We start from the raw sequence: 13360 nt of genomic DNA on the forward strand, positions 1-13360 counted from the left end.
CCCTTGCGATCTGTTTTCGTTTTTAGTCTGTCTACCAAGGTCATGATGACGTTTCTCGGGTAGAGGTTTATTGTGGACGACCAGGAGCACGCACCCCGCGCGACCACGTGAGTGCATGGTTTCGGTTTGGACAACAACGACGTCGTATACCGCCGTCGAAATCAGTAGAAATGTGGCGAAACGCATTTTCAGACAGACAGAGACGTTTTCTGACTTATTTTGTCTTAGGCTTGTCAAGTATCCTCTCATTGTCCTTTTAAAGAGGAGGAATACTAATGTACTCGTAATAAACATAATAAAGAAGTTTTAAACGAGCTTGTGTTCTATAGTTTTCTAAGGATTCCCATCCCAGCATGAATTTTAAATAAGCAGAACCGACGTACCGCGAACCGCGAATATTTTTTGCTACAAATCTGGCAGCTTGTTTCTGTATCTATATATATTGTTAGCTCTCCCAGGTTCCCAAACCGCGGTGGAATGCTCTAGAATTGTACTAACACATGACCCGTAGACAATGTCCTTAACACCTCTGGGAGCGCCTTTGAAGTTATACTCCTCAATAATCCTTGGGTTATACTTGCTTTATTGACAATGTTATTAATATGTTTATCCCATTTGAGATTTACTGATAGCAATACCTATGCATTTATAATAATTCACGGTTCCGAGAAGTACGTTATTTAGTGTATAATTAAGACCGTACCTATTTAGAGAAAAAGGGATACATTTACATTTGCTAATAATTAAGGTCATGCCCCAGTATTTACACCAAGTTTGAATTTTTATCAAATCGTGTTGAAGTGTGTTTACATCGAATTCTGTTTTAGTAGCCCTGTACAGTACGCAGTTATCTACGAATAGTCTAATAGAACAATCAAAAACATTTACAAGATCGTTTTTATGTATTAAGAACAACAGTGGGCCTAAAGGAGAGCCCTGTAGAACATCTGATGTGACAGTGACGGGGTGACGACCTATTACAACGACCTGCTGTCTACCTGTAAGATAATCCTGAAGACAAAGCAATACTACTTGATCCAAATTTAAAGAAGATAATTTGTGTAGGAGCATACAATGATAAACAGTATCAAAAGCTTTCCTGAGATCGAGAATGACACAAGTGGTTCCAATTTGGTTCTCAAAGTTAAATGCGATTTTATGATAAAAACAAATGTGTGAAGTTGTGCAAGAGAAACCTCTGCGAAAGTCATGCTGGGCTGGGGAAAGAAAATGATTACATGATAAATGAGTCGTAATGTTGGGATAAATAATGTGTTCTAAAACCTTTCCACATATGCTTAACAGGAAAACAGGTCTGTAGTTTTCAACGCATGTTTTCGCTCCAGCTTCAAATATCGGAACAACGTTAGCGAGCTTCCATTCCAACGGGGCCTTGCCTAACTCAAGCGAACGATTAAAAGGTACAAAATATATTCGACAATGATGGAACAAGCTACTGGAGAAATTCCATCGGACCCTTTACTTTTTTTTTTACGTAGGAGACGTATGACTCCTGTTACACTGTCCAAGTCTGTAATTCCCAACCAGCTTTGTAATCTAAACGTAAAAAAAAGAGTGAATGAAGCGATGAAATTTCTCTAAGCTTGTTCTTCCATCATTGTCGATTATCTTGTCTGTCTTTTAATCGTTCACTCGAGTTAGGCAAGGTCTCTTTGGAATGGGATGCTTGCTAAGGTTGCTCCGATATTTGAAGCTGGAGCTAAAACATGCGTTGAAAACTACGGAGCTGTTTCTCTGTTACAGGGGCGCTAAAATGCAAAAACAAGATCACTTCAAATCACGTTCCACGCTATGTTAATTTCGTACTTGTTATCATAATTGGAAACTTTGATTCCGTTACGGAGCTACAATCTAAATTATACCGGACTCTCTCTTGCTTCGTCGCTAAGCAGTGAACGTAGTTTCAGCTCGTGCATCGGTGTTTTTAGTCCATGCTGCGCGTGCACGCGCGTGTCAAGCCATGGGGCAGTCCCGGCGAAAAACATGGTGCGCGTTCCGAAGCGGACTGGCATCGCTGTCCGAAGGACGTGAAAGTAAATGTTGTCAGTGGAACGTTCGCGAGAACTGTTGTGGGCTACAATTCAGTGAATCGGTATTTCGGTAATTGAGCAGAAATCGAATCGGTAAATTGAGCAGTGCGCATCATGCCGCGCATATTTGGAACACTACGATCGGCCCCTTTCTACATCCACACGACCACCATAGGTAAGCGCGCCCTTGTCATGCTGTCTAATTGGGTGCCGCCAATCGTCGCTTCCCGTGGATCCCATTCTTTGCCGCCAAAGACGGCTCTGTATTCACTGCGTTTTTCTTCTAAACGGTAGCGCTGTGTGAACTAATTTTGCTTGTATTATACTAATTGAAACACGGACTTTCATTTGAGAGCAAGTTGTTTTGCAAGTTGAAAGCAAGCAAGCATTTTAGTGCGAAAGATTTTAGAACGCATTATTTATTCCAGCATTATGACCCATTTATCGTGTAATGATATTCTTTCCCCAGCCCAACATGGTTTTCGCATGGTTTCCTCTTACACAATTCAACTCACTTGTTATATATTGTTCTTGTCACTATATAGAGAGCTGAAGAAACGTATCGGACACTACGTATCCCGAAGCAACACCGCAACAAAATACTGATTTAAAATGATCATTTAACGCGCGACATTTTTCACTATCGTTCGTTACAAGAGCGTCCCTAAACTTTATGGCAGGAATACCCGTTGATGTCTAATTAGGAGTTTCTCTATATTTCCATAATTCTTTTGAATCACGTTCCAGTCCTGGACTTAACTTGGGATAATAGATTCCTTCTTCATTTCCAATAGCCTAGCGAAGTCTCTTAGACCATCTTTTCATTCTTTCGTAATTAGAGGGAAGTTCTATCCCTTTTGTACGCGGATAAAGCCGTGTTTTTCAGCCTAATCAGTCTGTATTCTTTGTGAAGTAGGGCTTATCACATTACGTTTTTTGGTTTGATACTCACTGATGGCACATACCTACGAATCAACCTTATTAACACGCTCTTGAAGTGCTTCCTCAAGCAGTCATTTCTCGAGAATTCGCAGAGCGATTTAAACGTAGAAACGTTTGCGACAGAATCTCTGTTCATTGCCTTATAGTCAACCCTATTACATATGAAGACTTCTCTTTGGCATTGGGCCTTCATAATATTATAGGAAACCCTTAGGTTAGAATTATACAGTCGTAATCAGATATACCAGGCAAAACTGAAACTCCAGAGATAATTTCATCTTGATTACACAATAACGAGTCCAAAATATTTTCACCGCGGGTTGGTACGAAAACAAATCGCTCAAAACAATAATCAGACAACATATAATCAAAGGTACGATACACTGGATAATTATTTAACCTTTGTTTTCCTGTGTTGGCCCATTTGTAATAAGGAGAATTGAAGTCTCCAGAAATTACTGCTGTACGATCAGGTATCGGAGAAACTTGCTGATGTAATTTGGTTATCTGGTCATCATTACTGTTTAGCGGGCGATAGAAAGAACAAAGTGCAGCAGATTCCCTTCAACAAGCGGCACCACACATATTGCAAATTTCTAAGCGTAATGTAATCTCCACTCATCGTATGCAGCTCCGACCACAAAGAAAAACTCCCCCATCATGACTGTTTCCATCACGCCTATATACAGTATACATCGATTTTAGAGTTATTCATATGCTGGTCGAGCCATGACTTGTTCCCCATAACAATATCAGGGTTTGTAACCAACAAGAGTGCGTAAAAGTTGTCCAGCTTATTTTTCAGGCTTCTAGCATTCAGACAAAGACGAGTTAAGCCACATTCCTTTCCTTTACCTTTTCAGTTACTCTTAGTTTATGGCAATTCTTCAAAATGTTCACGTTTTCCCTCTATGTAGTTAACAACTGTCAGTATGACTGCGCGATGCTTATGAGATACGCGTCAACCAATCCTATGTATTCGCTTGAAAGTTTTGACATCTGTTTGGAACACTTCGTGAAACAAACTATCTTATCCTGAATGGCCGATGACGTTTCATTGTCCGACTTGTTTAATTCAAAGATGAGAAGATTGTTCCTTCTTGATCTATCCTCCAAGTCAACAGTTTTATCACATACCTGCCTAACAGTGTTCTGAAGGCGGGAAATCTGACCGGTTGTTTACCTCTTCAAGAAGCTATTTACCTTTTTGTACTTGACACTGAATAGATTTGATTTGAGTTGTTGTTTCAATCATAAAGTCTTTTATAAGCTTGTCATCACTTCTTATCTGCACTACCGTCCCAATATCAACAGCTCATCGTTGGTAGGACCAGGGTTTAGTTCAACATCTCCTGCTACTAGTAGCAACAATTTACACACATCCCAGCAATCAGAAATTCTCTCTACGACCTGTTTGGTGTACACCACGACTACAATGCATACCTTATCACTCCGGAGGCGAATACAGCAAGACTTTCGTCTCGCCTGCACGAAAAGAGTATGATTTGACACCCTGTCACATTGGGCGTGTTATGTAGCGGCTGCAGAGCGCTGGGAGCGCGCTCTTTTGAATGCGTTATCATTAGGAGTGTCAAAATGGAAAAAGTTGTATTTATGTGTATGTGTGTGGCCGTGTATGAGATGGTGAAGCCTCGCCGAGGCAGAGGTATAAGTGGACATGTAAAGGGGATATAAGAGGGTAAATGTAAACGGAGGTAAATGATTCGAATTTTACATAGTTGAAGGTAATTAAGAGTAAGACTTCAGAGTAATTAAATGTAATTTGAGGTAATTAAAGCAAAAAAGTTGAGTTAAAAGAAAATGATCGTAAGATATATGTGATTAAGAGATACATTAGACGAAATTATAAATTACCGAAGGTAACCGCAGCTTACCGGAGGTAAGTAAATGTAACTAAAGGTAAGTAACGTCAATTAAACGGAAATTGTGAGTAATTAAAGCGAGTAAACGTAATTAAACGAAATTAAACAAAATTCCAGACTACCTCAGGGAACCTGCGGTTACTTTCGGTAATTGGAAGGTAACAAAGTAATTGAGGCTAATTAAACGTTAATCGAATGGACTTTAATATAGCAACAACAACTTTGTTATGAGATGATGAATGGGGAGTTTCATCGCCAGGGGCGATACTCTACCCCATTGCTGGTGGTGATGCGGGGAATGAAATAATGAGCCCATTCACAATAAGGATAGAAGTCCTATGGTACCCAGAAAGGTGAAGAGAGCTTAGAGGGCAGAACGTTATTGGGCTGGATGGGGACCAAGCAATTTTGTGAGAGAGGGGGCTCGGCACTCCAGCTGTAAATTGGTCCTTTCGAATACGCGCGAGTCATATCTTACATCAAATCAAAAAGATCTTTCCGATGTCTATCTGGACGGCTGCCAACACCAGGGGAGTATTATCCCAACATCTTGCGGCCCGTTTTCTCAGAATCTGATTGGTGGACTATTTTCACTACAGCTCCGTACAAATAGGAAGCAGTCACAATTACGGAACGCCGTACGGATGTAAAGGGTTTTTCTTATTTTACATCCGTAATGAGCGAAACACCTGAAGATAAAGATGTACGCTCATGCCTTAGACACGTGCCGCATGCAAGTGTCATTGCGTAGCCTTCATGCGCTAAACACGTTCCACATTCTCCTGCATTTCCATAAACTTATCCTGTGTTAATAATGACCTTTCTTGGACACCGTGCTCTATATTTTGACAGTTTCTTTGAAGAGTTCGACAGAACATACCTTTTCGTCCAAATGTGCTCGTATTATAATCAAAATAAAAGTGGAAAACAAACAAACATCAAGACATTTGTCGTGTGACGATAACCTCCCGCAGGCTACCGCAGCGGACAGTCACGTTGAAAATTCCTGCATGTGATCGGTATTGGCGGACGTAAACTACTTTCGAGTGAATTCCAGCCCTTCACAATTACCAGATAACATGTACGTCAACCCCCCCCCCCCCCGTCAGCATATATATAGTACCCTCTCCCACGCTTATTTCTCCCCTTCTCTTATTTTGCCTGACGAGACAACGAGACAGTGTTCCACGTGAAGTATTGTTTAGCTCTGCAGGCGACTAGGAATGTTTATTTCATGACGCTCTCGGGTACAACCAATAGGTGAATAAATAAAAAGAGCCGCTGGTTTTCAGTGGCAGAAGACTATGGAGGTTTTCCATCAGCGATTCTGGATCCTGGCCCTCGAACGTCAACGCCAGAGGTTACGAAGTACAACATCACAGGTAAGGACGTTTTTTTTTCAATAGTTGTTTGGTTGACGACGCATCCTGCTCGAGGGGGGGGCGTAGTGCGTCATGCGCCGCTCCCCTATTTGCCCTACAGCGTCCGAGATAAACGCAGGGCAAACACCGAGACAACAGAACCGGTGCCAAAATTTGACAGCGGGTCAGTTTCCAGTCGTGTGTTATAGAGATGTCTATTTTGAGCGGGGCACCAACAAATAAAAGAATAGCGGCATAAAAATAGAATGCTTATTGGTACAGAAATAGTGGCACAAAATAACGAGGACTTCTGAGAGGTAAACTATTACATCAAGTGTTTCGAAGAAGGAAAAACACAGCGCGCGTCCGTCTCTTTCAGTACGAAAGGCTGTTTTTTCTGCTGAAAGGCGGTCCTTTGGATCAAGGGAAGGGAGGAGTTATCCACTTTCAAAAAGGGGAGTCCTCCACCTGTCTCTTGCACTTTATAGTGCTTAGCTTCTCCGTGTCCCGTTTACTTTGCACATGTATCTCTTCGTTGCCTTCAGAACTTTCATCATTTAAAGGTAACAACAGCAGCAGCATATACTTCTATTACGCGCAATCAGATACAACATGTTTCATCAGTACGCCATAAAGCACCCACAATTTGTGCGCCGTGTGCTTCATAGCTTAATTGAAAACGGTAAAAAAACACTCACAACAGGGTTAAGAGGATCCGCTCTTGGTGTTAGCCAAGGTCGTGCTGAAGACTGGAAGGTGGTGGGTTCGAATCCTACTACTGTGCTGTCAGAGGTTTTACCTGGGTTTTCCGAAGACTCTTCAGACGAATGTTGGCAGTTCACCCTGAAGTCGGCCCAGGTCGCATACTAACCTCCCTGTTACATGGAGGTTCAGTTTATTGCCTTAGAGACAAATACATAAGGTACGTGTGTATAGGCAGATAGTTCGAAGGAGACTGCGCCTTACCGTTCGTCTTACGTTTACACTAGAGTGCGGGAGAACAAAGTTCACTTGACAGCGTGTTTCGGGCAGGTGTATGTGTCTCGAATAACCGCTCACATGATCGGTTGCTATGCGGCGTACGCAGCACTCTTTCCTACCCATGAAACGTGGTCAGCGGTGTGACCTGTGTCGTGGTCGGAGCGAATATCGATGTCCTTCGGTTTCTGTCGACCCCGATGTGTCATCTGTGGCGTCATGGGCCGCGTTGGACAGGTCGGATGCGTGGGCTGTACCACTTTCGGTAACCGCGGTATCTGCGCCGTAGCGGGTCCGCATCTGGTCAAGGTGGCGTGTGACTATACCCTGGGCCGTTTGCACTTTAGCCATGCGACTGCCTAGTCCTTCAAGCACGATACCAGACATCCATCCTGGTCGATCGCATTCTTTGCGCACGTAGACAGGTGCCCAGGTTTCAAACGACTGTTCACGTCTTGCTGGGTTGTCTTTTGGTTTTTGAGTACATCGGCCTTGATTATATCCAAGCGACTACGCGGCAGAAAATTGAATAACATTTCCGCAGGAGCCTTTCCCCCATGTGCAGCTGGTGGTGTCCTTCTGTGGTTATGTAGCCAGCGTTGAAGCCGGATTTCCAGAGGTCCGTCAGTCAGCTTCTTAAGAGCTTCTTTTACGCTTCTAACAGCCCGTTCTGCAAGTCCGTTTGACTGCGGATGATAAGGAGTTGTTCGCATGTGGCGATTCCCATTTTTCTTTACGAATTCTTGGAAGGCCGCACCTGTGAATGTGGTGACGTTGTCAGTTACGATGCACGTTGGTAGTCCGAAGCGGGCACATGTGTCTCGGAGATGAACAACGGTCACCTCTGCAGATTTTACCGGGATAGCCTCTATCCAGCCAGAATGACTATCCACAACGACTAATATCATTTTTCCTTCAATCGAGCCCGCATAGTCCATGTGTATGCGAGTCCACGGTTCGGCGGACGATGACCGTGCCAGTGGCTCTTGAGATGGTGGTGATGATGCTGCCTGCTGGCATATCGGGCAGGAACGTACGCGTTGTTCCACGTGTCGGTCTATTCCTGGCCACCAAATCAAGGTTCTGATGAATGTTTTTGTTGCATTTATTCCCTGGCGTGTGCCGTCAGGCTCTGCGAGCAGAGCGTTTCTTGCTCGTTCTGGTATCACTATGCGCTGTCCACGCAGTATCGCGTCTTTTTCAACACACAGTTCATGACGTCTCGACCAGTATGGTTCTGGATCCGGGTCGTCCAGTTTTGCCGGCCAGTCCTTCACTATTCTAGCTTTCAGCTTCTGCATAATAGGGTCGTTGAGTGTGATGTCCACAAGCTGCTTCCCCGATATTGGGCTCGCGTCGAACATGTCGAGAGCACTGATTGTTGTGTCAGTCGTTCCCTCGGGGTGCACGTTACCCTGAACTGGAAGCAGCCTAAGAGCGTCAGCGTTTCCATTGTTTGCCCCAGCTTGTACTTCAGTATATATTGGTGACCAGCCAATATCGGCGCCGAACGTTGTATGCTTGCTGCAGCTACAGTCGGTACAGGCTTGTTTTCACCAAGAACTCCCACCAATGGCTGATGGTTAGTTTTCAGGACGAATTTTCTTCCCAGTAGGTAGTCCCTGAATTTTGTGATGCCGAAAATGATAGCCAGTGCTTCTTTTTCCAGGTGAGAATAGTTCTTCCCTGCATCACTTAGTGTTCTTGATCTGAACGGGATGGGCCTGTCGACGCCATCAATGTTGTGTGAAAGTACTGGTTCCAAGCCGTACGGTGGTGCATCACATTCGAGGATGACGTCCCTCGACGGATCAAAGTGTACGAGGAACTCCACTTCTACAAGTGTTTTCTTGGCATTTTCGAAAGCCTTACCGGGGTTCTACAGTACCCTGGTTACTAGTACAGGGGTGCTAGTAGCGTTGACATGTTAGGCAGGAAACTTCGGTAATATGTCAACAGTCCCAGGAAGGAACGTAGTTCCGTCACATTCCTCAGTGGCATAGCCTTAGAAATTGCATCAATTTTTAGTTCTGATGGATGCAGTCCATTTCTGTCAATTGTGTGACCCATGTACGTCACCTGTTCCTTGCTGAACTCGCACTTCTCACGTTTCAGACGGACACCGTACTCCCTGAATACTTCGAATACCTCCTTTAGAGTCTGACCGAATTCGTCCTTTTTCTCAGAAATTCGGACATCATTCAGGTATACTTGACATCCTGGTATGCCGCATAGCATAGACTCAATTTTCCTTTTCATTTCCATGTCCATCTTCCTTTGAAACAAGGCGGGCGCTAATGCAATGACAAAGGGTTATCCGTTGTAACAGTACAGTCCCTTGAGCGTGCTTATAACTGCAATTTTGCGTGACTCTTCGTCAAGGGGAACTTGCAAGTATGCATCGCGGAGGTCAAGTTTTGAAAACCAATAACCTCCTCCCAGTGAAGCGAATAGGTCATCCACCTTTGGAGTTGTGCATGCCGGATTAAGCGTAACCTTAAAGGAGCATGGAAAGGAAATTTGAATGGCTGAAAACCGTTTTTAATTTGTCAAGCAGTGTGTAAAATTCATTCTCGCAAAAATATTTCGGCTGAACAATGTTTTGTTACAGCGCAATTCGATTTATAAAATCGCTTCCGTGGCGGGAGGCTCGCACGGTCCAGCCACAAGCCACTCCCCATTGACTGTGACGTCAAACGTTAAACGTGCTCTCATTCGCTACGGAAAATTCGTCTGCTTCGGACACGGCATGCTCCTTGTTGACAGCGGTTCATTATGTTCTGTTGGTTTGAGGCATAAAACAGAGGTGCAAATGAACAATAAAACATTACGCTCATAATGGTAACGCGATCGTGTGTTGTATAGTCATTGTTTTTGTTCATTATATAGGTCTCCAACTAACGAAAAGTGCCAGCGTCTCACATGAGGCGATACGCAGGGTGGCGGTTCGTGCTGTTCGCGAAGCCATGCAACATGATGCGGCCCACCTTGTATTTATTCCTCGAAAACAAGACAAACAAAGTGCGTTCTTTCTGTTTGCAACTTATTGAACTAGTTCAACGATCGCAACTTCCACTCGCACTGCACCCCCCCCCCCCCCCCCCCCCCCCCCCGTGGCTACGCCACTGGTGCTGACCTCAATCCAGACGCGAGTTCCCGATTTCGTTGCACTGCGTTTCTTCGCCGTGCAACCGAAAAGAATCGAAGAAAGTTCACTGGCGGCAGACTGATCAGATTTCCGACGCCATGTCCTGTAACAAAAAAGAAAAGAAAAAAGAAAGGCAGCCGTTTCTGATGCGCATGCGTCTCTCGGCAGAACAAAGCGCGCGAAAGGAGCCCGCCGTCTCCTTGACAATTGTCGGTGTCAGATCGCAGCCGAGGTCACTTGCGAGCCCTAGGAGTGGACGCAACGTACAACGTCACGTCGTGACGGAGGTGCCCGTCATTTCTCACGTGTCTTCCCAAGAGTAGTAGTCTTCCCATTTCATCACTATCAAAAACTAATTTTTTTTTTTTCTCGGTCTTAGACTGCTCCTCTAAAGTCGCAACAAATACGCACTGAACCGTCCTTCCCCTGCACAGGTACAATTGGCGTCGCCCAGAGCGAGTGGCTGACAGGTGTGATGATTCCTTCATTTGACAGTCTGCCTAGCTCTTCTGCTACTTTGTCGCGCGTAAGGCAGAGACCGTTCTTTGAAGTACTTTGGCGTGGTTTCTGGACGCAGATGAAGATGTACAGGTTCTCCTTTCATCACCCCTAGGCCAGGCTCAAATAAGTCGCTGAGATCACTTGTGAGGTTTCCGATCGTGGCATCATGCGGTGTTCGCAGGACGTCGATGTTGTGATTCAGAATACTCAAGGCGTCTGTAAGGTCCCTTCCTACCAAGGCTGGCCCGGAGGAACCGACCACATATAGCTGTCCGTCAACCTCTCTACCCAGGTGTTCAACTAAGGTAGCACGACAGTTTAATGTCGCATGGCGAAATAGGCGGCCATGCCGTGGCATGTCTCTTGTAGGCGTCTTCATTGATCACACAAACCGGATATCCTGTGTCGAGCTTCATATCTAACACAACTCCAGCCCATTTCAATTTGAGCATGATTGGCTTCATCTTACTTGAAGATGGCCCCTTTAGCGTGTACAGGTCGAAGCATTCTTCCTTAGAAGATGTCTCAGTGCGGTTGCCTATATCTTCTACCAGTTCGAACGAGTTGGACTGGCGCTTTGAAGATATCTTCTGCTGTCCCGTCTTACATTGACTAGCGAGGTGTCAGCGCTCCTTGCATCGGAAGCACTCTTTGTCTTTGAGCGGGCAGTTGGGAGGCTTGTGCTCTTTGCTTCCACACCTGATACACGAAAACGATTTCTGTGAGTCTTTCGACTGACGTTCTTGCTTGCTTTGCTTGCGAATCACGTTGACGGCTCCATTGACACCAGACGCTCGAGTTCGTTGGAGCTCTGAGCTGCAAGCTCCGCTGCCGTAGCAATCTCAACACTTTGTGCTAGTATCAAGGTCTTGGGCTTCGTCAGCAAAACTTTCTGAACACTCTTATCCTTAATTACGATGACAAATCTGTCGCGCAAGTTGCGTTCAAGCGCAGCACCAAAACCACAGCGGGCAGCAATTGCACGGAGTTCGGCAACAAAAAAAGTAGCGGTTGCTGCCTCACCTTGCGTGCGGTTGTGAAATCGAAATGTTTCCGCTATTTCCGATGGCTCTAGACTAAAATGGCTTGATGATTTCGTCATGATTTCGGTATAAGGCACTTCCATTGGTTTCCTTGGAAAGATTACCATGCAGTCTGCTGTGTGTCGGTGCACCCACCGAAGAGATTAAAATGGATCTCTTTTTCTTCTCGACTGTAATGCAGTTGGCATCGAAAAAGGCGTCCAGTCGTTCCTTGTACTGGTCCCATGTTTCCTCGAGTTCAATGAACTCCGGTACTTTTCCGATGACAAACATGAAGGTAGGAGCAGGGCCAGTTTCTTCCGTGTTGGGCATGACGTATCAAGCGCTACCACCAAGAATATGTACGGTGAATGTCACGTAGATCCAGATCCCATACTCGTCGCCAGTGTTACATGGAGGTCCAGTTTATTGCCTTTGAGACAGATACATAAGGTACGTGTGTACCGGCAGGCAGTTCGAAGGAGACTGCGCCTTAGCGTTCGTCTTACGCTTACACTAGAGTGCAGGAGAACAAAGTTCACTTGACAGCGTCCGGCCTCGAGTGTTTCGGGCAGGTGTGTGTCTCGAATAAGCGCTCACATGATCGGTTGCAATGCGGCGTACGCATCACTCCCTGTCTCCCACTCCTCCCTGCTGTCCACCAGTGTGCTCCATTCAGTGTTGCCAGGATGGAGGTTTACCCACCGGATCTAGAGGTCTAGTTCTACATCATAGCAGGAAGAATTTCAATTTGCAAGCTGAAGGGAAATCTGGAGGTTTCGTTTTTCCTTTTGAATATCTATTGCATAATGCCTTGTAGTTACCTGTCAGAAGTTAAAATGTGTCCCTGAGTTAATCGCACCATGGAACGAACCGACGCCAGATGAAAAGCATTAGAAGACAACCTCAAAACCTCCAAACCTCAACCTAGCGGAACACGGCGGTGAGAGGGAAGCACCGGATCCGCATACTTTTTGGGCTCTTTTACCCTTCCGGCACACATTTTGGGGTAGTGTATGGGGTAAGTGCTTCTGGAAATCCCTGCATCCGGTAGACCTATTGAAACCGCTTGAGCACTTATACTAGATATAATGGAACAATAAGTCTTGATGGCGCTGTGAACAGCAGGAAAATCTTATGGGAATGTAGCCGACAGCGAGTCAAGAAACGAAGATGTTTATTTGAAGCCGTCTGGCTACCAACTCCAGAATACCGGCACGGAGGCCGGGTGTTAAATTCCGCGGGTCGCGCGCTGTGAGGCACGCTCGATGGCGCTGCAGCCGCTACAGGAACACGCGCAGTTCCACTGACAACAAAGCCCGGCATTTCAATAAGCATTTCACAGAATAAAGAAAACGACATTCCAGATGGCATTCAGCCACTCGACTGGACGTCCTGTTTTGACTTATTACAGTCGTCTTATTTACGCTTCTGTCTCGTTTCAGGAGGCATGTTCTTTTTGCAGGGAAATATC

General features: G+C 45.1%; 1 protein-coding gene across 1 annotated transcript in view; it reads left to right on the forward strand.

Annotated features, from left to right (window-relative positions):
- The window catches only part of LOC135393026 (uncharacterized), a 103547-nt gene that overhangs the window by 69965 nt on the left and 20222 nt on the right, over positions 1–13360 (forward strand). The window contains exon 6 of the mRNA XM_064623618.1: positions 6169–6258. Coding sequence (XP_064479688.1) covers positions 6169–6258 — 90 coding nt within the window. The remainder of the gene's footprint in view (positions 1–6168; positions 6259–13360) is intronic.

This window comes from Ornithodoros turicata, chromosome 4, assembly GCF_037126465.1.
Source record: "Ornithodoros turicata isolate Travis chromosome 4, ASM3712646v1, whole genome shotgun sequence".
Classification (NCBI taxonomy): Eukaryota; Metazoa; Arthropoda; class Arachnida; order Ixodida; family Argasidae; genus Ornithodoros; species Ornithodoros turicata.